The following is a 25,980-nucleotide window of genomic DNA, read 5'->3' on the forward strand; positions in this document are numbered from 1 at the left end:
AGACAAGTGTGAAGTAAAAACAGATTTTAATTGGGAAGGGGAAGGAGGGAGAGCAGAGGGAGACTAACAGGTTCAAGGGAGAATGTGGGCTTGTCCAAAGGTGAAGAGACCCCAGTCCACATCTCAAGAGGGGAGATGCGGGCGACACATGTGCTCGGCCGCGTGCGCTCAAGCAGCACATGGGCTCAGGCAGCATATGCCCGTGATTCCTTTGTTCAAGGTGGCTTCTATAGGGTTGGTTTTTTTTTTCCTTTTTGGGTCACATCCAGCGATGCCCAGAGGTTACTCCTGGCTCTGCACTCAGGAATTACTCCTGGCAGTGCTCGGGGGACCATATGGGATGCTGGGAATCGAACCCTGGTTGGTCCCGTGCAAGGCAAACACCCTCCCTGCTGTGCTATCCTTCCAGCCCTTCTACAGGTTTTTCCTAACCTGCCCCATATGGGGCTTCTCCCTAACAGTTTGTTGCTAGGGTGGTTGCCAAGGAGGGTAGAGTTGGGATGGTCTTTAAAAACTTTTTCCTGACCTTTGTTTCGCTAAGGAGGGGCAAAGAGGTGGGAGAGATTCCCTAATCTACCTGCCTACATCAGTGTGGTTCTACCAGTTTCCTGTCTGATGCAGGCTTCACAGGTAAAACCTGCCTTATTACAAACATGGGGAATTTGGTCTACACCAGATGTAAATATCACTGAGTCATCAAAAGGAGTTAGTTGGCAAACAAATCTATGGAAGAGATATCTCTCTCTCCCTCCTCTTCCCCCCGCCACACACACACACACACACACACACACACACACACACACACACACACCTAGATGTGCCTCCAAGGCAGGATGGTTTCTGTCTGCACTGATGCTGATGCAGGAAGCTCCCCAGGACCAGGCTGGGACTCCCTGCAGGGGTCACAGCTTCCCTTCCCTCCCCTCCCCTTCCCTTCCCTTCCCTTCCCCTCAAGCAGTAGGCAGCTCTAGAGTGAAAAGGAGCATTAAGGGGAACCCTTCATGATGCCTTGCAAAGCAGGTTCCAGCCCACAGGAGGCCCAGAGACGCAGCCAGGCAGGTCAGTTTTCATCGTTTATTATTGTCACCAAATAGAAAATAAATAGTCTCTGAATTTTCAATTCTGTCGAGGACATAAATACACCGACAAAAGAAGCCCTTTCACTTGCGACTGTCTTTTTCATTTGTTTTTGTTTTGTGTCTTGTCCACAAAAAGCAATGTGAAAAGTGAATAAATACACATTTCATTAAAAACACAAACACCACGGCTACAAATTGATAGAAATCGGCAACATCTCTCCCCCTATACAGAACTGGACTTCCAATAAAAACACCAAATATTAAAAAAGCCAAAGGGCTGGAGGCATAGGTTGCCAGTTGATGAAGATGGTCAACGGGGGCCTGAAGCTCAGGCCCAGCAGGAAGTAGCAGAAGCAGCAGCAGAGAGAAACAGGGGAAAGTGATCACTCCTGTCAAAGCCCAGAGACATCTCAATACACTCTCAAGACCAGGAAAAGACTTCTCATAACTGGTGTTTTCTAAGGGGACATTTCTGAGTGAAGTCAAGCACAAAAAGGAGAATTTCCCAACAGAAGTTTTCTGAGCCAAGGCAAAAATCAAATTATGCTTGCAAAACAAAAGCCAAAGATGCTTCCCCCCAACCTCCAGGATGGTTTCTGGGAACAGGTTTTCCTGCCCAGGAGGACACTCATCATTCTACACAGTTTTCAGTCACAAGTCTGGACTTAACCCTCTCGGTCCCAGGAGGGAGAGAGAGAAATGTCACCCTCTGATCCCAGCTCCGCTGCGGGCTGGGAAACTGGACCACAGGGCTGCCCAAACAGACCTTGACCTCCAGCCGGCTGCAGCCCCGGGCATGGAAACAGTAACGCATTTCCAAAAGCATCATTATTTATGGCTGCCCTGAAGAATGATTCCTTCTGGTGTCATTTAAAAAACAAATGCACGGAGACTAGCAGTGAAGCAAACAAAATGGATTTAAGACTCTCAACTCAAAAAAAAATATTTCTTTTCCTTACCCCTGCAAAACACAAGCAAAAGAGAGTTAATGGTGGACGCTTCCTTTTTGAAATAAAAAGAGCCCTACTATCACTCAGTGCTGAGTCCAGAAGTTAAAGGGATATTTCACTATTTTGAAAGAAAAAGACTGACCTGTGTAGATGCTAGAAAAGAAAATGAGGCATTGACTTCACAACTAATTCTGGATCAGGGATTCTTGGGTGATAAAAATCTGTTTAAACAAAACCTGTTTTGATGAATAATATATTGAAAAGACCTCCACCACCACTGGAGACATATTAAAATCTATGTATATAGCTGCAAGGAGGGGCCGAGTGAATCTTGCACCGCCAGTGACCAGTTTCGAGTTTCATTACAAATGACTGCTCAAAAGCCACCAGGCTGGGAAGGGGCAAAGCAAATTGACGCACAAGGGCCTGACTCCCCAAGACCACACGACGGGTCAGCTTTGGCATGGCACACGTCAAGGGCCGCCTTCTGCGGCACCTGCCAGAAACGCTCATTTCAGGAAAACTTGGGAACTTGGACTGAAACCTGTATCTGACAAGATACTATGCTGGGGATTTCCCTCTTATTTCATTTATTTCACGTTTGGGGTGGGTGTTTGGAGGCCACCCCCAACTCCTGGCTCTGTGCTCAAGGGATCACATATGGGGGACTGGGGACTGACTGAAGCTGGGTCAGCCACATGCAGGACCGGTGCCCTGTGGGCAGTGCTGTTGCGCGGGGCCCTGGGGATTTTCCCTGGCAACCGGAGAGGAAGAGGAGGCGGAATTACATGAGCAGGAGGAGGAGGAGATGATGTGCCACATGGAGGAGGAAGAGGAAGAGGAGGAGGAAGATGATGCACCACATAGAGATGGAGGAGGAGGAGGGAGATGACGTGCAGGAGGGCCCTGAGGGACAGGGAAGCTGAGGGCCAGAACCTTGGAGGTGATGCGAGTCTATTTTAAAGTACGGCACCAAGAATGAACTCTGAAAGGAGTAACGGCGGGGGGTGCAAGTCACCATGGGTGCCCACCGGTCACTTTTGGGTTTCTATTCTAGAAGGTCTAATTTCAACCCTGGGACCAGGATAAATAGATAAATAAATAGATCTCTCGGCTGCTTTAAATTCTGGTTTGTCTCCTCTCACCTGCTGATTATGTTCTGGGCCACCCCAGTCCAGGCCCCGATCTGGGACCCCCTCAGTGCACTCACATGGTGCATTCCCCCTCACTCTACCCCCCCACCCCCGACCCCAGCTACCTTCCAAACCACAGACTGTGGGGCAGTAAGCCTGGGCTGGGCCCATCGCATGCTCCTCTGGGAAGACCAGAGACCGTCTGGTGGTAGGTCAGAGCTCGAAGTAAACCGGCCAACCTGGGGGATGTCCTGTAAGGGGCTGGCACCGGAGACGGCCGTGTCTGCTCTCTCGGGAAGGAAGATGGGCATGCGTGTGCTCTCTGCCTCCGTCCGATGCGTGTGGGCAAGTGAGGCTTAAAACGGCAGGAGGCGGCCGAAGAGAGTGTACAGCGGCAGGGCACTTGTCCTGCACGCGGCCAACCTGGGCTGTACCTCAGCATCCTGCATGGTTCCCCAAGCACCGCCAGGACTGCCTTCTGAGCACAGAGCCAGGGTGTGGGCCAGCAGCGCCCCCCACCAAATCAAACCCAAACCCAACCCATAAGAACAGCAGGAAGATACTATGAGCACTTGGTATGTGTCCGCAGGATAAAAGGCAAAACCAGACAGACAAGGATGAGGAAGATGCTGGTTTCACAAGGGATTCCCACATCTCTCACTACACATTTCTTACCATTCATCATACTTATGTTAAATGTTATCTCTATATATTTTTGGGGTGGCACACAACAGCGGTGCTCAGGCCTCACTTCTGGCAGTGCTCAGGGGAGCTTATATTGTGCTGGACCTGGGTGAGCTGCATGCAGGGCAACACCTACCCGCTGTCTTATGCATTTCTTTGGAAAGTCAATGCGCCCTTACGCGCTGATGGTGCATTCACTCGCAATCACAATCCCTCTTACTTCAACGTGGGGAGGGGAAACCCCCTCGCCACCTGCTGATGAGTCAGTGACACCTCAGAGATGGGAAGGATGGCAGAGGAAGGAGGAGAGGAGAGAACGATGGTGTTCGAGGTGTGAGATCTGCCATATGGGCGCCGGGTGCCCCCAGGGAAGCTGCTTGATCCGCTTTCTTGACACTGGCAGCTCGAGCCACTGAAGAACAATTCATTTTCTTCTTAAGAATGGGAGCTGGGGGCTGGAGCTATAGCACAGTGGACAGGACGTTCGCTCTGCATGTGGCTGACCCGGGTTCGATTCCCAGTATCCCATAGGGTCCCTTGACCACCGCCAGGAGTCATTCCTGAGTGCGGAGCCAGGAGCAACCCCTGAGCATTGCCGAGTGTGAGCCAAAAAGAAAAAAGAAAGAAAGAAAGAAAGAAAGAAAGAAAAGAATAGAATGGGGGCTGGGGAAGTTGAGAGAGAACAAAGTGTGTACCCCTTGGGTATGTGAGGCCCTTGGGTTGGGCTCCTGGCACAACTGGAAAAAAAAAACAAAACAACACACATAAAATAAAAGCGAGGGCTTGGCTAATCAACGAGCAGGCCGTGCTGGGCTCGGGTGCTGAGGAAAGCGAATGGTCAGTTCTGACTGTGCTGCCTTGGGAAGGAAGCAAGGACGTCCCTGTGAATCCTCCTTCAGAAGCAGACCAGAAGAAGGGGTGTGTGGCTGAAGAAAAACCTGGGGGGGGGGGGAGAGAAGGGGTGAAGCGGAGAGTGAGAGATTTCCTGCTGAGAGCTGGGGTGGGGTGGGGGTTCCATCTGTGGACAGAGGGTGAGACCCCCTGGTTGTTTGTGTGAGTGGATCAGCTATGCAGGGAACACAGATTTCAGCGGACTCAAACACCGGCCTTGTGAGAAAACACAGCTTGGAAAGCCTGCCTGATCCTCCGGCACCTGGGGGGAGGGGCAGGGCAGCACGGGAAGGAGGCCCAAGCAGAGTCTGCGCAGAGCCCTTGGAGCGCCCTCGGCCTGCCCGGGGACCCAGGACTCTGTTCAGGTACAGGGTACGGGACTGTTGGGCCGAGCTCCCGGCCACCCGAACGGTCGACAGGTCTCTGGTCACTCAAACGTTACACTAGGCTCCCGGTCACTCAAACATCAGACCAGACTGCACCCAAGCGTTAAAGGTTAGGGTCCCGGTCACTCCAGTGTTAAACGTTAGGGTCCTGGTCACTCCAACGTTGCAACCAGGTTCCTGGCCACTCCAACGCACACCAGCAGGCCGGTCAGCGGGGGTGTGGGGTGCGTCACTTCTTCCCTTTGCCCTTGGCCAGGGCGGGGCCGGGGGCGGCCGCGGTGTAGGGCGTGTGGATGAAGTCGTGCAGCTGCCGGGCACTGGCTGCGTTGCCCAGCACGTCGGCCAGCTGCGCCTGCGACAGGCCCGCCAGCTCGGCGATGCTGCGCACGCGACTCATGAGTGCGCGGCAGTTCTTGGCGCTGACCCCGGGCATGCGCAGCAGGAAGTCCTGGGGGCCCGGGTTGTAGCGGTCGGACTCGGGCAGAGTGTCCGAGTCAGCAGTGACGGCGGCGGCAGCAGCGGCGTCGGGCTGCGGCTTGTGGCGCTTGAGCTCCTCGAAGAGCTCAGCGGCCGCGTGCGGGGACTGGCACCAGAGCAGGCGCAGGCGGGGGAAGTGCAGGGTCAGCAGGGCCAGCTTGGCCGTGACGTCGGCGCCGGACAGCTCGGGCTGCGGTGCGCCGCGCACCCCCAGCGCCAGGGACCGGCCGGGGTTGAACTCGATGAGCAGCAGGGGCCGCGGGTAGTAGCGGCCCATGGACACGCACTGACCGTACAGGCGCCCGTTGTTCAGGGAGCCGATGAGGTCGCTGAGGGTCTTGCGCTCCACGCACATGTCCGGGCTCAGGATGTAGTCGCCCACCTCCAGCGTCACGGGCTCCACGTCGATGCCCCGCCGGTGGATGAGTGCAGGCAGCTCGCTGCGGAACTCGCGCAGGTCCACCACGATGCTCTGCGTGGGGCCACCCTGGTCCTGGCCACCTGGACAAGGGTCCCGAGCAGGTCAGTCGCTGCCTCCCGGGGGAGGAAGGACGCACAGACGCAAGCGCACGCGTGCATACGCCTGCGCGCCCATGCGCCTGCAGGGGACCCAGGGAAGTGAAATGGAAATCCCTTTTTTCTTTTATTCCCCTAGTTTGGGGGCCACCTCCAGCGGTGCTCCTGGCTCTGCACTCCTGGATCACGCCTGGCGGGGCTGGTGGGGGAGCAAGTGGGGTGCGAGAGGCTGCAAATCAGGACTTCACTTTCCCACATCCAAACGTACCCCATTTCCCCGCCTTCTCCCAAGATCTATTCACCCAGCAGAGCGGGGCACTCTCCCTGAAGCTGAATGGAATTCAGGGAGAAAATGAGGCCCTGGAGGTAATTCTCCTGAGTTGGCACCCACTACCAGGTGCCACCCTTTCTCCCGTGGTGGCATCTCTGTCACCATCTCACCTGACCAGCACATCCTTAATTCCTAGAACCTGCCATGAAACAGACACTTAATAAAACCAAAACCCAAAACAAAAACCACCTGCTGAAAGATTTGGGTGATTTTGGAGGCACTGCCGACTGTATCTAGAGCCGGGGAACTGAAGGTGCCAGGGAACTGAGGCCTGGGAGGAGAGTGTGAGCACAGCGGCAGGGCACCCGGAGCTGCCTGGGGGCGGTGGGAAGTAGGCTGCGCTGGCTTGGCACCCTGGGGACCGATGCCACCGACCCAAGGAGTTCAGGTCCAGGGCATTCGCTCTGGCTCCTGAGTCCTGGAGGCAGGAGCTGGGAGTGAGACATCAAGGGGAGAGACAGGAAGGTCAGAAGGAACAGTGAGGGAGGGGGAGGAAGAGAAGGAGGGAGAGGAGGAAGAGGGAAAGGAGGAAGAAGAGGGGGTGGAGGAGGAGGAGGGGGAGAGGAGGAGGAAGGGGCCACAGGCCCAGGCGTGAGGTGGCTTCTTAAAGCTGGGCACTGGGAAGTAAGGGTCCCCCCTTCTGCTAGAGCCTCCAGCAGGGCCACTCCCACTGCCACTCTGGCCGGCCATGGCCAGGTGAAGCCCTCCCGGGCCGGGCACTGCTCCTGAGCAACTGAGAAACTCGTGTTTCAGTCACCAGTCTGTGGCCCTTTGTGACCGCAGTCGTGGTAAGGGAACAGTCCCAGCCTTAAGTGGCTGACTGCTCCCTTTTCAGAAAAACAACAGAAATCCCCAAACTGGGTGCCCCCCTGGAAATCGGCCCCACACCATGGGCCTTGGAGTCACCGCGGCGCCACTCACCCGCTTTACGCGTGTCGGGGGTGACATTGCTGGATGTGGAGCCTCTGGCCAGATCCAGGTTTGTCTCGTCGCGGCCTTCTCGTTCCTCAGGGATGACCATGCTGGCCTTCTCCCTGGGGTGGACAAACAGGTTGACACGTCTGCCAGACTCGTTTCAAACTCCTTGCTTCTGAGAACGCAGGGTGGGAAGCCAGCGGCGTGAGTGCACGGAGGAGGGGGGCAGAGGGGCAGAGCCGCGGGGGGCGGGGGCAGAGACAGTGTCACCCTCTGACCCTGGATCTGTCCCCTGGATCTGCACACGGATGGGGGAACTGGAGGGGGATGATCAGGGCATCTGGTGAGATGTGCGGACTCCCAGGCCTTTGGAAACCATCTATGTTCCCCGAAATGCCATCCTGGGTTGGGCTGGCTCAGAACCGAGGACAAGAAAATGCAGAAGGTGGCAGGGGTCTGGGTCTGATGCCCAGCAGATGAGGATGATCCCCTGAGCACTGCCAGGTGCGCCCCAAACCAAACAGATCAACACACACGCGCTCACACACATGTGCGCACACACGCGCATACACGCATCACACACATGCACGCGCGCGCGCACACACACACAGACAGACAGACAGACACACATACACACACAGAGCTCTTGATGTTAAGCTCCTTTAAGCCCCTCTCATCTTTAAAGGAAAAGTCAAGGTGAATGTAGGGAAGTAATTCTTTTTTACTGAGAATGGCTCGGCTCGGCTCTTCACTCGCTACCTGTCTGAATGCAAGGTTCCGTCCCAGTGGGAAACCTGCAGGACCGTACTACTGTTCAAGAAGGGAGACATCCATGACATTGGCAACTATCGCCCGATCTGCCTATTGTCTGTCATCTACAAGTTGTTCACTCCAGTCATCCTAAATAGGATTGGCAGAACACTAGATGAAGGACAACCATGCGAGCAAGCCAGGTTCCGCAAAGGATTCAGCACCATCGACCACATCCACACGATAACCAAGCTCATTGAGGTTTCTCCGGAGTTCAAGATGCCGCTCTGTCTAACGTTCATTGATTTAAAGAAGGCCTTTGATTCTGTTGAGATGGAAGCGGTCATTGAAGCCCTAGCCAATCAGGGCATTCAAGCCCAATACATCAAGATCCTCCGTGAGCTGTATTGCGGATTCATTACCAGGATCTCACCATTCTACAAAGAAGTAATCATTGATGTCAAGAGAGGGGTTCGGCAGGGTAATACCATTTCACCGAAACTCTTCAGTGCCACCCTTGAGAATGTCATGCGACGACTGGAATGGGAAGGAATGGGAGTGAAGATAGATGGTTGGCAACTACACCACCTCTGCTTTGCTGATGACATTGTTTTAATAACACCAAACATCAGCCAAGTGGCACAAATGCTGGCCGACTTTGACCGTGAGTGTGGAAAGGTTGGACTACAGCTGAATCTTACGAAGACAATGTTTATGAGAAACAGCCTCATCCCTGATGCCCCATTCGCTCTCAACGGAACGACCATCTCCGAATGCAACAGCTATGTGTACCTAGGTCGAGAAGTCAACATGACAAATGACCTGGCACCCGAGCTGCGTAGGAGGAAGAGAGCGGCTTGGAACGCCTTCAAGAACATCGAAAAAATAGCCAAGAGGACGAAGAACCTCCGGCTCTGGGCACATCTCTTTGATTCCACTGTTCTTCTTGCATTAACATATACCTCAGAGACCTGGGCCCTACGCAAACAAGATGAGAACGCTATTCAGGTCTCCCAAAGAATTGAAAGAGCTATGCTTGGAATATCACGTTTCACTCAAATGAGAGAAAGAATCCGGAGTTCTGACATCTGTCGACGATCAAGAATCAGGGACTCTGTCTCGTTTGCCGAGGTGTCAAAAATCAGATGGGCTGGTCACGTAATGAGATTTAAAGATGACCGCTGGACTAGAGCTGTTACCGACTGGATTCCACGGGATGTCAAAAGACCGCGTGGCCGCCCACCTACCAGATGGTCAGACTTCTTCGTGAAGATCATGAACGATCGGTTTGAGGCTCTTCATGTTCCTGGAGCAAACAGACGCCATTGGGCTACACTAGCACGCGACAGGGACAAATGGAGACGTTACTGGCGCCTGCTCGAGCAAATTGACGACTAACGGAAAGTTAAGTGATTAAGTGACTGAGAATGACTCCTCAAAAAACTTTAAAAAAATTATTTTGGATCACTGTAATTTATGAGGTCAACGGGAGGGTTCCCTGCATACTACATTCCAACACCCCCCCCAGCACCTCCCCCTGCACCAGTGTCCACTTCCCTCCTCCACTGCCTCAGGGTTCCCTCTCAAATCCTCACCCCTCCCCCTCTTTGGGTGCTCCCTGAGGGGACGGTGCTCAAGCCTGTGTGGGGGGAGGTCAGGGTGGGGCATACAGGGGGCCTCTGGACCGCATCTGGTGATACTCCAGGGATAGCAGTGGAACCAGGACTCAAACTTGGGTCACGCACCCTGACTGCTGTACTATACCTGCCAGGATCCCCCACTTTTCCTGGTGCCGTGGACAGGCTCCGGGGCCCAAGGCAGGGCCTGAACTGCCAAGTCAGTTCCCCAGCCCTGGGGGATTTGTTCTTCTGCCGGAGCACGGTCAGGGGGATGCTCGGATTCGGGTCACCTGGAGTGGTGTCTCCAGGTGCATGCACATAGCTGTCCCTGGCTTCGGGCAAGCCCAGTGAGCCCCTACCTGGGACTGACTAATCATGAATGAGAGGTACAGTCAGGAGGGACAAGCACGGAGAGAGAGATCATTGGTGTCAAAACAGCCAGCTGGGCCACCAGGATCTGGGCCTCCGGGGCACCCCGGGCTCTGCCAACGAGTCACGGAACAGTAAGGTCCAAACCCAGCACCTGGTTTTGTGGCAGGAAGATGAACCGGCACACCTGGCTTCTACCGCTCCACTGCAGGTAGGAGACTGTAATGCCCTCACCTCCAAGGATGATGATGTAATATGGGAGATCGTGATGTCCCCACTTCCAAGGATGAGGATGTAATAGACCCAAGGCGCATGCTAGCACGGTGCTGGGCACAGAATCAGCTCCGGGTGGGTGCACGTGAGCTGCCGCTATCACGAGACTCTTCCCCCAGGAAGGGTGATTCACTCCCTCACTATCCACGATTAAGCTCTAAACAGATGCAGCCCTAGAAGATGTAGCCTCAGACCATTCTACAACTGTTTCAATTAGCAGTTATATAAAACTCCTCCTTGACCACAAACACATTATGACTACAAAGTCTGACAGGGGGGGGGATACAAAGAGACTCCTAAAATGAAGCCTGAGCTGTGGAGAGCAGGGTTGGGCTTTCAGAGCCACTGAGCGTGATTAACCAGGATGGTCCTTAATGACCCTCAGCCCCTGGCTTTCAGCATCATTACTTGGGTTAATCCTGGGGAGCTGGGGGTGGGGGCGGCAGGAGCCAGAGCGGCTGAGCACGTGTCTCGCATGTGAGGGGCCCTGAGTCCCGGGTCAATGCCCAAAAGTTACCCCACATGGGGCTGGAGCGTTAGCACAGCGGGTAGGGCTGTGCCTTGCATGCGGCCAACCCAGGTTCAATCCCCGGCATCCCATATGGTCCACGGAGCACCGCCAGGCGTAATTCCTGAGTGCATGAGCCAGGAGTAACCCCTGAGCATCGCCGGGTGTGACCCAAAAAGAAAAAAAAAAGTTACCCCACATGAGCGACACAGAAAAAAGATGGGAAAATTTAGTGTTTCCATTCCTATTTCCATCTAAAGCAGTGCAGTTTGGCCTGGAAAGATGATGCAGAGGGCAGGGCGCTTGCCTTGCACGCAGTTAGATCTCGGGACACCCCACTGGGACCCACAAGCCCCACCAGGAGGGATCCCTGAGTGCAGATCAAGGAGCCCTGACTGTTGCTGGGTGAGCCCACCTGCCCCTCCAACAAAACCAAACAAGAAAGTCGCGCACCTATTTGTTCCACTTTGCTTGGAGCGTCTCTGGTGACAGGGCCTAGCTTGGATGACATGGTGAAGAAGCGAGACCGGGATGTTTCCTGCTTCATGGGGGGATCACATTTTCTAACTGCAAAATTCCAGTCAACCCAAACCTCTCCTTTGACAGGCAGCTACCTCTGCAGAACCCCGCCAGCCCGGAGAGATTACGGCTGATGTTTTCTTTTTCTACCCCGGGAGGATTTTCTTAGCGCTATTTGCCAGCACCAGCCTCTTCCTTCTCTTGCCCTTCCCTTCGCTTGCCCACACGTCATCCACTGATCCCGAGTAGCAAAACGACCCTCGGGCTACCAGTCTGCCCGAGCTGTTCCTCTCTGGTGATCTGGAAAGTGATGCGCTGTGTTTGTTCTGAAGGTTGCTCAATGGGCAGTTGCAAGCTCTCTGGCTCCCACACCGGGCAGTGCCCTCGGCACAGCTCGTATCTGTGCTGCTTTTCAAAACAAACAATCTCACACTCCCCCAGGTCTCTGGGAAAGTCAGAACCGGCTGAGTCCCAGTCTCGGCCAATGGCCCTGGGCCCGGGAGATGCTGGTTCAGAGGAAGGCAGGCGCTCACCGAGGTATGCGGGGCCAGGGAGAGGATGTTCCAGACTCTAATCTGGGAATGATGGGATGGTCGGTCTCTGCCCCGAATGTGCCTGGCTTCTTCACCTGCTGTCCCTGAGTCACTGACATCCCCTGGGCACGGCCGGCTCCTCGCCCTGGGGGTCTCGTTTCTCCTGTGTGACCCCCAAACCAGACAGAAACAGGCCAGACGAGGGAGGACGGGCACGCGATGCTGGTCCAGCGGCGGGCACTGACGAGGCTTTCACCCGTGCCCTGCGCTTCTCACCACCCACCTTCACCAAAGGTCTCCCACCCCCACTGGCTCCTCACTTGGAGGCCCTGTCTCAGTCCACCCCACCCCGCTGCGTCCCCTTCCCTCGGGAGCCAGCCTAAGTGGACAGTACTTCTGTGAGGCTGTCCCCAGCCCCAGATGGGCCTCAGGGCCCCAGACCCCAGCGGGTCACAGCCTTCCTGCGCTGCTTCTCAACTTGATATTCACAGCCACTCGGCCTTTGCCTTCCCCCTCACAGCAGGGCCCCGGGAGGCCAGGGCTTCTCCTGCATCTTGGTCAGTCCTGGCAGTGCCAGGGGCCCAACAGATGCCCAGTGCGTGTCTGTGGACCAAGCCCGGGGTGGTGGGAGGCTAAGGGACACGGTGCCCAACACCTTGCTGGCCGTCACACTCATTCTGACCATCTTCCAAGAGGCAGCTTATCCAGGGCTTCGAGGGGCCAGAAATTCTCTTTGGCGGCCCCAGGGGAGGATTTTCCCAGGGAACATCCATCCCCTGGGCAGAGCTGTGAGATGGTCAGGACGAGTATGATGGCCAGCAAGGCACCGGGCACCATGCCACTGTGCCACGGAACAGTCGAGTCTGAGATGTATTCTGGGCGGGGCAGACAGCTGGAGGGGGGGTGTGGGGGTGAGGGTGGGTGGGTAGGGGGCATGCTTCAAACTCCCAAAGCTGGAATTCAATCCCTGACACCTCACAGTCCCTTGAGCATACCACCAGGTAGGATGGTCCCAATGTATCCCATGCCCCTCCAGTCCTACACCCAGGAAAAAAATACATACATATATATATATATATATATATATATGTTTTTTTTTTAAAGACATTTTTCTGGGATCAAAGGACTGCCCAATCACTGCACGACCAGCGGCACGGAAAACCTCAGAGGCCTCCTCTGTCCCGGGGTCCCATGGTCCTTCCCTGGGGCTGAGCACCCTGCTTCTGGGAATGCTGCCTCTGAGTGGGGCACACATGTTTCATGCCCATAGGGTTCTCACAGCCCGGTCTGGGGGATGGACGCTCCCCGGAAAAATAAATCCGTCCCCAGGGCTACCAAAGAGAATGTCTGGCCTCTCGCAGCCCCCAGCAGGCTGCCTGTGAGGCCGGAAGGAAGCGTGGTGCGGTCGGAAGCCCAGTGCAGCCAAGTCATCCTTGATTCCAGGTCGGGGCTCCCTCCGGCCAGGCCTCTGCACCCCAAAGTCCCTGCCAAGACCGGCCCTCGCTTGCAAGGCCCCACAGGGACCCTCTGGGCCATTGCCCCTCACCAAACTCCCAGCTCTTGGCTGGCATCTTGGGAGCTGGGCAGATTCCTCAAACACGCGTTCTGATTCCGGACAGAAAACGCATTCAGGGCACCAAGAGTTGAGTAATTTGCACCTTCTGGAGGGTTCCTCTGCCCTTTCTATCCCCTCTGCATGCGCAGACAAACTTTACACCTTATGTCTGAGGGGTTCTCTCTGGAGAGGGTGAGCTGAAGTGACTGCAGCAGAGAAACGTTCCCCAGGAAACAGGTCGACAGTGGAAATTTTTACAAGCAAAACAAACGCTTAATACAAAGGAAAAGGAGAAATCTGGGGTATGGGGGGCGGGGTGAGAGGCACAGCAAAGGAGGGAGACAGAGGTTTTAAGAATCTATTTCTTAGGAAAAGGAGCGCTTGGTTCTGTTCTGTGCCTTCACAGTCTCAGAGGCAGGGAAACTGCTGATGGGTGTGCGGGGGCAGTGGTGGGGGTGAAGCAAGACCCACGCCCCGCTTCCTCCCTTCTCATCTTCCTCCCCTCAGATTCTGTGATCTTCCCTGGCCCCAATGGAGCCTGTGCCCCCCTTCTTTTTTCGTTTTTCTGCTTTTTGGGTCACTCCAAGCAATGCAGAAGGATTACTCCTGGCTCTGCACTCAGGAATTTCTCCTGGCGGTGCTCGGGGGACGATATGGGATGCTGGGAATCGAACTCGGGTCAGTTGTGTGCAAGGCAAACACCCTACCTGCTGTGTTCAACTCCAGCCCCCCTTCTGTTTGTTTTTGCTTTGGGGCCACACCCTGGTGGTGCTCAGGGCTGACTCCCAGCTCTGTGCTCAGGGATCGCTCCTGCCAGGGTATACAGTGGTTGACCGTGCACAAAGCAAGTGTCCTACCCACTGGAGCCTCCTTCCAGACCCCACGGAGACAGACTCTAGCAGTACCAGATAACGAGGTCACTTGCGTGTGACCACCAGCCAGGGTTTCACAGAGAATCTTGACGTCATTCCAGACACCCCATGTCTTTTTTTTTCTTTTTGGGTCACACCCGGCGATGCACAGGGGTTACTCCTGGCTCTGCGCTCAGGAATTCCTCCTGGTGGTGCTCGGGGGACCCTATGGGATGCTGGGAATCAAACCCGGGTCGACCACATGCAAGGCAAACGCCCTACCTGCTGTGCTACCGCTCCAGCCCCCTTCTGTGCCTTCTGATGTGCGCATCCTGAATGGGTTATTACCTAATGAGTTTCTCAAATGCCTCTTTCTCCTTCCGCAGGGCGGTGAGGTAGCGTTGCTCCTCGGTCGACCCCCCGTAGATAAGGAAGTAGACCCTGTGAGAGAAGACAAGACTCCTTCAGGCCCGGGCAAGAGATGGGGAGTCCTGGAGAGGAACCGGCAGCCTCCAGAGTCCCAACAGTAAATATTTGACAAAGGAGAAAAGGTTCCATTAATCACAGGCTTAGCTGAAATGCAGGGGCCCAAACCCCCACCAGTTCAGGGGTCTCGTTACCACACCGGTGTCATGTTTTATTTGTTTCTCCCCTTTTGCCAAAAGGAGGAAGAGAGTCAAGGCCAATGCTGAAACGTAACTAAGGGGACAGAATAATAGTTTTCCACCTAACTATAAACAAATCAGCAAACAAGCCACCTGGGCCGGTTTTATCTCTGTCTCTTCAAGTTTTTCTTTTGCATCTCTGCCAAACTGTCATCTCAAGTGTTGGCGTGTGGTTAGAAGGACCAGCGTATGGGAGTTTCGTGTTTGTGAAAAACCAACAAAAGGAATCTAGCCACATGACCTGTGTCTTCATGCATTATTTCTCTGCGCCTTTGGATTTATGTCTGAACAGAACTCAGTGACCAAAAGTTTCTATCACTCTGGGGACATAGGGAGCCACGTGGGGCCAGCCTCCCGCCTCCCGCCGCCACCGGCTGGTTCCCTCTCCCAGGGTCCCGCTTTCCGGCCCCCTCTGGCTGCTGAAAGGCGGGAGGTACCGCCTGCTCCACCCTCTGCCATCACCTCTAAGCTGGGGCCGCTTCCCTCCATGCCTCCTCCATTGGTCTCTCCATCTTCACTAGCCCAGTTTGTATTTCCTGCAAGCCTGGGCTGGGAAATGCTTCAGGCCCAGACAAGGTGTTCAGAGACCTCAGCTCTCCCCTGTGCACGCTGCTGTGGGCAGTCACGGTCTCTGGTCACTCGGGGGCCTCTGTCCCACTGAAACCAGGATGGACTTGACTCCTGGGTCCCTGGACTCTGCAACTGGATGGAACCTGAAAGCGCCTGACACGCCTCGATTCGGTCACCCGATACTCCGGGGCCTCAGACCAGCGGCTCACAAGCTGATGGGCAGCAAACAGCGGCAGGTCCACCAGCCTCTGATTCATGATGGCTCGACCCTGAGTTATTCGGGCCCCTCCCCCAGGCAACCCTGCGTTCGCTCGACAATGCCAAAAGGTTTCTCTTGGCTCCGGGTCTGGTTCATGCCGAGTTCAGGATATTAATTTTGCTGTTTATTTCCCCTCAGACTGCCGAAGAGCCAGAACACTATATTCTCGGGGACTCATCGTTTTCCTATCTGATATTCCCAGAGATCTTTTTCATTTGATGGTTTCTCGAGAAAAACAGGGCGCGATAATTCTCCCTGTGCGTTAGTTTCCTGAGCTGCAACTTGGAATTTCTTTAAGAGAAGGGCATTTTCTCGGGCTGGAATTACTTCTTTTTTATTTCTTTTTTCTTTTTAGCTTTTGGGCCACATGCGACGATGCTCAGGGCTGACTCCAGGCTCTGCAGCGCTGGGATCACACCTGGCAATGTTCGGGAGACCCTATGGGACACTGGGGATGGGTGGAACCCGGGTTGGCTGTGTGTAAGGCCGGCGCCTTACCTGCTGCACTATCTTTTGGGCCCCAACGGGCTGGAATGACTTATCTGGGTCATAACGACAGGAAACAAACTGCTATGTATTCAGACCGTAGAAAGTTCCCAGGGCTGGGCAGAAAACTTCCGTAAGATACAAGTGGTGCACACGAGAATCTGCACACCCAGATTCAGTGCTGCCTCAAGAGCCACCAGCCCCCCCAACTCATCCCCAAACCCCACACATCGGGAAGGACGGAGCCCTCGGGGGCGGGCGTGGGGTCCGGGCTAAGACCCCAGGCGGGGGGGCCAAACGAGGGGGCGCCGCCACTTGCCTCAGAGGTCGGCCAGGTCTACTTGCCCTGTAAATCTCGAGCTGCCGCACGAAGGTCAGCTCGGCGTCGTACAGAACCACGTATCTTGGCTCCAGCTCGTACAGAACCCTGGTCAGGGCATAGGGGTCGCTGCACCCCAGCAGTGGGTGGATGATGGTCAGGGGGTCCCTGAGGAGGCCATAGGCAGCGTCCGACGACACGTTTACGGTGAAGTCCTCAGGCGTGGCTTCTCCCAGGCAGCCTTCTGGGCTGCTGCTTGGGTCTCCAGCGAGGCCCACTGGGGCCTCCCCTTTCCCTTCCGGCTCCTCAGCCTTGGCCACCATCTGCGTAAGGGTCAGCTTCTTCCTCTTCGCCGTCTTCTCTTTGGCCGGGGCCAAAGCGCGGCCCTTGGGGTCCCTGGGTCCTTTGCCGGATTTCACTCCTCTCCTGGTGCCGTCCTCCTTCCGGAACCTCGCCCACTCCTCCTCGGCTGGGCCGTCCTTCTCCTTCTCGAAGGTTTTCTGGTAGAGCCTCAGTAAGAAGGCCTCAGCGCCGCAGGACAGATACTCCCGCAGTTGGGCACACGTCCGGTCGTCACTGGCGCAGATGAGCACCTGGCCTGGAGTCAGCACAAAGACCAGGGTTAGGTGGCTGCCCCGCCCTTGCTCCCCCCTCCCCATGCTCCCGGAGCCACCCACTCCCCCGAGCCTTGAAACATAAAGAGCATTTCCCATTTGCTCACAAAGGGTCTTAGGGGTTGCATCAAGCGCTGGCCTCTGGCAGGCAGGATCATGCAAATCTTTTAAAGTAAAGTTGAAGCTAGAAATACTTAAGTCTCCTGAATGGAGGGCCGTGGGCCACGGGGGGCTCGCAGGAAAAGCTCCTTTGATTAATCACTCCCCACCCCAGAGGATCTTATACACCAAAATAAATTTCAAATGGATTACAGAGTCAAACACTGCCTATGAAATCACAGAGAGAAAGAGAGAAAAAAAAAGGGGGGGGGGAGATGGAGATGGAGATGGTTTTCTTGGCCTAAAAGCAAGGGGAGAAATCGCAAAGAAGACTAACGTCTAGAATCTAAGATTCACTTGACAAGGATTTGAAAATGAAATGGAATATTGCAGTGAAACAGCTAAAGCCAAAAGAAGCAGGGACGCAGCTTAGTGGCAGAGTATCAGAGGCTCAAGCTGAGGTTGTTCCTGGGGAACACACACACACACACACACACAGAGACAACCTCCCCATACAGATACACACACACAAACACACTCACGTGATACCCTCCCCCCACACAGATCCACACAGAGAAAACACTCTCCCCCATACAGATACACACACAAACACACACACACACATCCACACAGAGAGAAGACACCCTCCCCCATATACACAGATACACACACACAAAAATGCACACACCCCCTAACATATATAAATACATGCACAGATACACACACGCACACACATACACATGACAAAGAACCAATGATCAGTATTCTATCCTTAATACATAAAAACTCGATACAAACTGAGAATCCAGCCTATACCCGCAGAGAGAACCAAGACGGCCCACCAGGAGAGCAAATGCGTCTGAGAAAATGGGGGGTGGACCCCACTCCAGAACTAAAAACAGGCAACACGCTGCTCCCATCAGTCGCCAAGAAGGCTGGAAGCATCTCTCTGCCCACATTCATGCAAATCATGCAAAACTCTTCTTTTTTTTTCTTTTTGGGTCATATCCAGCAATGCACAGGGGTCACTCCTGGCTCTGCACTCAGGAATTACTCCTGGTGGTGCTCAGAGGACCATATAGGATGCTGGGAATCGAACCTGGGTTGGCTGCGTGCAATGCAAACGCCCTGCCCGCCCCAATGTGCTCTGTCTTATGAACTGTGGTCCATAACGTGACTCTGGCAATGTGATACAGAAAATACGTGAAAGAAAAACAAGGTGGCCAGGGTGGTCCTGTCCCCTTCTCTCTTCTCTTCCCCTCCACCCTTTCTCCGAGGTGAGACTACTTGACTCTGGGTCCCTCCATCACAGCACCACAAGTTCTGGAGTAACATCACCAGCATGTTCAGTCACATGAGAATTGTGGGCTTGCCGTTTTGGAGAAGTTCGAAGATGCAAGCCATCATTTGGGCAGGGGTGGGGTGTGTGGGGGTGGGGGGAGTGGCGTTGGGAGTGTTTGGGGCCACACCTGGCAGTGCTCAGAGGCTATTCCAGGCTCTGTGCTCAGGGGTCACTCCTAAAGATGCTTGGGGACCGGATGTGGTGCCAGCATGCAAGGCAAGCAAGCATCCAACTCCTTGTAACTAGCTCTCTGAACTGCAAACCATAATTCTCTTTTTCTTCTATCTAGTTTTCTTTATCTTTTTTTTTCTTTTTGGGTCACTCCCAGCAATGCACAGGAGTTACTCCTGGCTCCGCACTCAGGAATTACTGCTGGCGGTGCTCAGGGGACCATATGGGATGCTGGGAGTCGAACCCGGATTGGCTGCATGCAAGGCAAACACCCTACCCGCTATGCTATTTCTCCAGCCCCTTTGTTTATCTTATGAATTCACAGATATCTGATTTTGGCTCAGGATTTTCTCCTAGCTTTGCACTAACAGATCACAATCACTTCTGTCATGCTTCTGTCATGCTCAGGGGATCATGCAGTGCCAAGATGGAACCCAGATAGGCTGTGTACAAGACCTGAGCCCCAGTGCTATCGCTGAGGCCTTGGTTTGGCCGTGAAAAACGAGTTTGTGTCTTGTCCACTGTGCCCGAGGTGGGCACGCTCATGTTTGACTGCAGCAGCCTGAGCAGCCTTTCCTGGGACTGGGCAAGGTTATGGCACTGGGCAGTTGTGGTGATCACAGACGACCACTGCTGGGGAGACATATGCAACGCTTTTCAGCATCTGCTGCTGGGACCCAGACCGGAGGCCCTGTAAACAGATCACTTGATCACTTGACTTCCCGTTAATCGTCGATTTGCTCGAGCGGGCGCCAGTAACCTCTCCATTTGTCCCTGTAGCGTGCTAGTATAGCCCAATGGAACACAAAGAGCCTCAAACCGATCGTTCGGGATCTTGATGAAGAAGTGTGACCATCTCATAGGTGGGCGGCCACACGGTCTTTTGACGTCCCGTGGAATCCAGTCGGTAAGGCTCTAGTCCAGTGGTCGTCTCCAAATCTCATTACGTGGCCAGCCCATCTGATTTTTGACGCCTTGGCAAACGAAACAGTGTCCCTGATTCTTGATCATCAACGGAGGTCAGAATTCCGGGTTCTTTCTCTCATTTGAGTGAAACGTGATACTCCAAGCATAGCTCTTTCGATTCTTCTTTGGGAGACCCAGATTCCTCTCTGGGCTCTACGAAAACAGGATAGCGTTCTCATCCTGTTTGCATAGGGCCCAGGTCTCTGAGGCGTATGTTAATGCAGGAAGAACAGTGAAATCAAAGAGATGTGCCCGGAGCCGGAGGTTCTTCGGCCTCTTAGCTATTTCTTCGACGCTCTTGAAGGTGTTCCAAGCTGCTCTCTTCCTCCTGCGCAACTCAGGTGCCAGGTCATTCATCATGTTGACTTCTCGACCTAGGTACACATAACTGTTGCATGAGGAGATGGTCATTCCGTTGAGAGCGAAATCAGGAACACATAAACATTGTCTTCGTGAGATTCAGCTGTAGTCCAACCTTTCCACACTCACGGTCGAAGTCAGCCAGCATTTGTGCCGCTTGGCTAATGTTTGGTGTAATTAGAACAATGTCATCAGCAAAGCAGAGGTGGTGTAGTTGTCAACCATCTATCTTCACTCCCATTCCTTCCCATTCCAGTCGTCGCATGACGTTCTCAAGGGTGGCACTGAAGAGTTTCGGTGAAATGGTATCACCCTGCCGAACCCCTCTCTTGACATCAATGATTACTTCTTTGTAGAATGGTGAGATCCTGGTAATGAATCCGCAATACAGCTCACGGAGGATCTTGATGTATTGGGCTTGAATGCCCTGATTGGCTAGGGCTTCAATGACCGCTTCCATCTCAACAGAATCAAAGGCCTTCTTTAAATCAATGAACGTTAGACAGAGTGGCATCTTGAACTCCCGAGAAACCTCAATGAGCTTGGTTATCGTGTGGATATGGTCGATGGTGCTGAATCCTTTGCGGAACCCTGCTTGCTCGCATGGTTGTCCTTCAACTAGTGTTCTGCCAATCCTATTCAGGATGACTCAAGTGAACAGCTTGTAGATGACAGACGATAGGCAGATTGGGTGACAGTTGCCAATGTCGTGGATGTTTCCCTTCTTGTACAGTAGTACAGTCCTGCTGGTTTTCCATTGGAACGGAACCTTGCATTCAGACAGGTAGCGTGTGAAGAGCTGAGCCAGCGTATTGATGAGTACTAACGGCAGGTTCTTCAGGGGTTCAGGTCTGACCTAGTCTGGGCTGGGTGCTGTTCATTTCTTTACTGATGAAATGGCGTGTCGGATTTTGGAAGGGAGAACATTGGGAACGACATATCCATCCTGTGGAATTTGGTATGTGGGCAGGTGGACGTGGCTATCAAAGAGATCTGAGTAGAAGTCTTGAATAATCTTCTCCATTGCCCTTCTGGAAGATGTGCTAGATCCATCAGGATGTCGGAGGGCAGTCATCTTGGTCTTGTAGTTGGCGAAGGACAGGCGGGCGTTACGAATGCTTTTCCCGGCTTCTGCCACATCTACCAGTACTTCTGCTCTTCTCTCTTTGAGGTCTTCCTTGGTCGCATCTCTGCACTGCTTTGTGAGCTCGGATCTTCGCTTGTGGTTGCCTGAGGCATGTGTCAAACCATGTTGTCGAATAAGCTCAAGAGTTTTTAAAGACAGGCATTTTTTTGTGGCTATCTCTCTCTTGGCGTTCCTTGCACAATCGTGGAGGTGCTGAACCAGTTGATTGTATTCCTCACCAATGTTGTCAACAATGGCATCTTCCCATGTTGCAGCATTAGTGCCAAAGAGCTCCCAGTTGGTGGTCGTTCTGGGAGTTCTCTTCTTAAACTTCGCAGCCCTTTCTCCCCGCTGTGTGAAGTAGAATTTTGTACGAAGGAGACAGTGGTCCGATCCCTTTTGGAATTTTGGGACAATAGCGACATTGGTCAGGCAAAACCGTTGATTGAATATGATGTAGTCTATTTTGTTGTAGAACCGTCCACCGGGAGACTCCCATGTCCAACATTAAGATTCAGCCTTCTGGAACTGTGAGTTACCATGGATGGTCTTGGTTGACATGATGAACTCAGACAGTCTCTCACCCTATTCGTTCCTTTATAGGCCATGGGTCCTAATCTGGAGCTCTTCAGCTGATCTTCTTGGTCCTATCCTGGCATTAAAATCAATGATCTTGTAGAAGGTGTGGTCTTGTTTATAGAACAGATATGTGGGGATTAGATACATCTCTAAATAGAAGTTCTAAGAACACAACCAGTGGAATAAAAAAATCCCAAACCTGCTGTTGTGAGTACTTAATGATTCAACCTGGAGAAGGTCCCAGCCAATGGATGGCTGGGCACACGGCTTAGCAGCAAAGCTCATGCCTTGTACATAGGAGAAGCAGAATTGAAGGGCAGGGAGGAAAAGGAGGGAGAAGGGAGGAAAAAGGACAGAAGGAAAGAAGGAAGGATGGATGGAAGGAAGGGAGGGAGGGAGGAGGGAAGGGAGAGCGGGAGGGAAGAAGAAAGGAAGGATGAAATGGAGGAAAGAAGGAAGTAAGAAAGGGAGGAAGGGAGGGAGGAAAGAAGAAAAGAAGGGAGGAAGGAAAAGAAGGAGGGAAGAAGGAAGGGAGAACGAAAGAAAGGAAAGAAAGAACAGAAGGAAGGAAGGGAGGATGGAAGGGAGAGGGAGGAAGGAAAGAAAGCAGGAAGGGAGGGATGAAGGGCGGGAGGGAGGAAGAAAGTATAAGTAAGCAGGCCTCTGTGAACAGGAAGAAGGCCAGAAGGCTGCGAGGATTTCAGAACCTGACATTTATCCTCCGCGATGCAAGAGTAGTCTGGCAGGCTGGAAGCTCCGATGACACCACTCACTCGGGAAAATGACTGTCACCCGCTGGCTGCCCTACCTGGACCCCCCAGGGCTTCGCTCTCCTGGTTCTCTGCCTCGATTTCCTTCAGCACTTCCGTCAGGGCTTCCCACTTGGGGCTGCTCTCGAGGACCAGCTCCCTCTTTGTCTCTGAAGGGAAGGAAAGGTGAGCATGAGCCGCCATCCCGGCTAACACCTGCTCCAGACGCTCAGGCCACTGAGCTCCCTGCCGTCCCCACCAGCGTTTTCCCCATCCACAGAGGAAGCCACTTTCTTGGAAAGGGTCTCCTTGCGGTCTAGGTCAGATAGATCAGAGGCTCCCAGACTGAGCTAGTCTACTGCCCCCTCTCTTTTGGGAGTGGGGGAAATCATTCCGTGTACCCCTGGAAATTCATCTTTAAATGAACGGAAAGGTCCTCACCCCACCCCACCCTACCCCACCCCACCCCACGGGTGCCTGAGGCTCCTGCCGCCCCTCAGGATGGTCCCCACACTGCCCACCATGGGGCAGGCACCCTGGTGTCCGGAAAGACTGGCCTGAAGGTGGCCACTTGGGCCAATAAGGGCTTCCTCACCTCAAGTGAAGGGGTTGGAAAAGAAGGACGGTGGCTGCCCACCAGTCCTCAGATCCCAAGGTTTCCACAACCTTGAGCGTGGAACTTGTGGAGGTGGCCACTGATTTCTCTCTCAGAACTCAGAGCCTTTCCCCACAGGCCGAAGCTTCTGTGACGGCCAGACCCCATCCCAGGCCCTAAAAATATCTGACTAATTTACTGCACCTACAAGGTATGGGGGAGAAAGTTCTTATTTGTCTCATTCTACTACGTTTCTGTTCCCTAACAAGCTAAAAGGGACATTAAGGCACTCCACTAAAATGTTAAGTGCCTAGAAATTACTATCAAGTGGGAAGAAAAAAAAAAAACCCAGAATGATCACCCTGCAGTTCCCATGGGAACAGTCAGAATATTCTAGATGGGCGCTGGGCACTGCTTACTTAGAATAGATGCTACGATGTGCCCGACAGCATGTACCTGACATAACAGCACATATGTTACACAGAACACTCAAGCACACATTGTATGCATGGCTGAAGAAAATGTACGAATACAGTCATCTTCTGCATGCTACACGGTTAAACCAAAGACGCAGTGAGAGACGGGCGCCTACGAGATACCTTGCTTTTCTTTCATCTCCACTTTTTCTGGTATCTTGTCCTTTTTGTTCAGTTTGGTGTCTGGAATACGGTACACCCGTGCTCGAGCATTCACAAACATCGAGGAGCTGGCATCAAGAAATAGCCACCCTGGGAGGGAAAGGAAAGCCAAAGAGACTGTTGAGGGCCGGAGAGATAGCTCAGTGGGTAGTGCACTTGGTTTGCATACGAGGTTTCATCTCCAGCACCAAGCATGGTCCCTGAGCCTGCCAGCAGTGATTGTTGATCAGAGCCAGGAGTCAGCCCTGAGCACTGCTGGGTTTGGCCTTCCACTCCTCCCCTCCAAAGTCAACCCCCCCAACAAAACAAAAAAAAAACACCCTGGAACAAGTATGAATATTTATCATTATACGTAACTGAAACCAAGGAGGAGGAAACACTTGGCATCAAATAAAACCTCTATCCCTGTCCTCTGAGCAGGACCCGGATCCAGAGACTATCCCGGTGTTCCCCATCCCCGGGGCTCTGGCAGAACGCAGCGCTGTTGTCACACCTGCTCCGTAAGGGCGGGGCTTTCAGCTCCTACCTGAATTCTGGCCAAACGCCTTCTCGGTCGCCCTCAGTGACTCCAGGAGGTTGAGGAAGGTGACGCAGTCATACTGAGAGAGATATAGCAGCAAGGTGCGTAGGATCTTCAGATCCTGAACCAGGGACTTGGTCTTGGCTCCCAGCTGATGCCACAAAGGGTCCAAGTAATGGCGGATGGTCTGAAAGAGGATGGAATTCAGGAACTCTAGGCTCCATTCAACCAGGCTGGTCATACAAATGATAAACCTCTGGCCACCGTTACCCTGTAAACACCCTCAAAATAGTTCCCATTTTATGTTTATTTTATGCTTTATGTTGTGTATATTTAGTCACGATAATAAAGAAAACCAAAAGAAAAAAACAAAACACTAAGAAAGAAATCCCAAACGTTATCCCCCGAGGAAATGAAGGGAAACAATAAAAATCTCATTTCATTAGATTCTAACCCCAGTCTTTACATTTTCTCATGTCAAGCAGAGGGCACTAATACTGGATCCTTCCGATCAAACAGGAGCAAATTCACTGTCTATATCTGCATTATTTGCTGGGAGAGAAAAGCCCTGCTAAACGCCAGCATCTCAATTCTTTTTTTTTTTTTTTTTTTGGAGAAGTGAGGACACGTGGCTCAGACACATTTTCATCTCTGTCCTTGCATGGATGCAGATGTGGGGCCCCACCGGCCAAGGACTCAAAGCCCGACACAAGGAAACAAGATACCAATCGGAAAACAACGCCACATCAGCCTCTTCCGTGGACGTGGCAACAGAGAGATGCCTCTGTCTGGCTTGCTTGGGGGCCACAGGGTCCTGTGATCAGGACTTACTCCTGGCTCTGTGCTCAATGATCACTCCTAGTGGTGCTCAGGGGACCCACCTGCTGGGGTGCCAGGGACTGAACCTGGACCGGCCACGTGCACGGCAAGTGCCCTCCCCGCTGTCCTATCACTCCAGCCCTTTTTTTAATTCAAGTCTGATTCATGGACGGGAACATTTGTTTAATTAACAGTTTGTTCAATTAACAGTGGACTACATGGAAATAAATCTTTAGATCCTGAAAAGAGGAGAGGCTGAATGTAAATCCCATGTGGGCATTTACATGTCTATAGTAATGCGTGCGCTCGCGCACACACACACATATGCAGGAACACACACACTTACACCCATGTGGACACACACATGCACACATACACACATGCACGCACACACTCTCCCGCACTTTCTTCACACACCAGCTCGGTGTGAAGCTGAGGAGAACAGAAGCTTGTCTCACCACCTGAATACTGAACAGGGAGACCCATCAACAACAGTGAGGGCCCTGTCTGGGCTGGGGCACTGGTGACGACATGCAGAGGCCTCGACCCCTGCCCCAGGAGGGTATGCCTCTTCTGTGGAACCTCGTAGCAACAGTTCTCTTTTCTAACAAGACGGGAGTTATGGGGCTTTCGAGATTTGATGTACTAATACGCCCCGAACAATTTTCTGCCTCTGACTGACCAGCGGGGGTGATAAACAGAACTGGAGCACGAGAAGCAAGTGCTGGTTTGCTCTCGAAGGGGAAGTATTTCCTGTTCAATTT

General features: G+C 53.3%; 1 protein-coding gene across 1 annotated transcript in view; it reads right to left on the minus strand.

The window, feature by feature from the left end:
* Positions 1-5,342: 5,342 nt before the first annotated feature.
* Positions 5,343-25,980, minus strand: part of ERCC4 (ERCC excision repair 4, endonuclease catalytic subunit) — a 32,242-nt gene continuing 11,604 nt past the window's right edge. Inside the window, exons 5-11 of the mRNA XM_056122293.1 lie at positions 24,404-24,584; positions 23,839-23,967; positions 22,704-22,814; positions 16,639-17,236; positions 14,688-14,780; positions 7,369-7,481; positions 5,343-6,101 (exon numbers count right to left, since the gene is read on the minus strand). Coding sequence (XP_055978268.1) covers positions 5,353-6,101; positions 7,369-7,481; positions 14,688-14,780; positions 16,639-17,236; positions 22,704-22,814; positions 23,839-23,967; positions 24,404-24,584 — 1,974 coding nt within the window. The 3' untranslated portion in view covers positions 5,343-5,352. The remainder of the gene's footprint in view (positions 6,102-7,368; positions 7,482-14,687; positions 14,781-16,638; positions 17,237-22,703; positions 22,815-23,838; positions 23,968-24,403; positions 24,585-25,980) is intronic.

The sequence above is a fragment of the Sorex fumeus genome, unplaced genomic scaffold, assembly GCF_029834395.1.
Source record: "Sorex fumeus unplaced genomic scaffold, SorFum_2.1 ptg000045l, whole genome shotgun sequence".
Lineage (NCBI taxonomy): Eukaryota > Metazoa > Chordata > Mammalia > Eulipotyphla > Soricidae > Sorex > Sorex fumeus.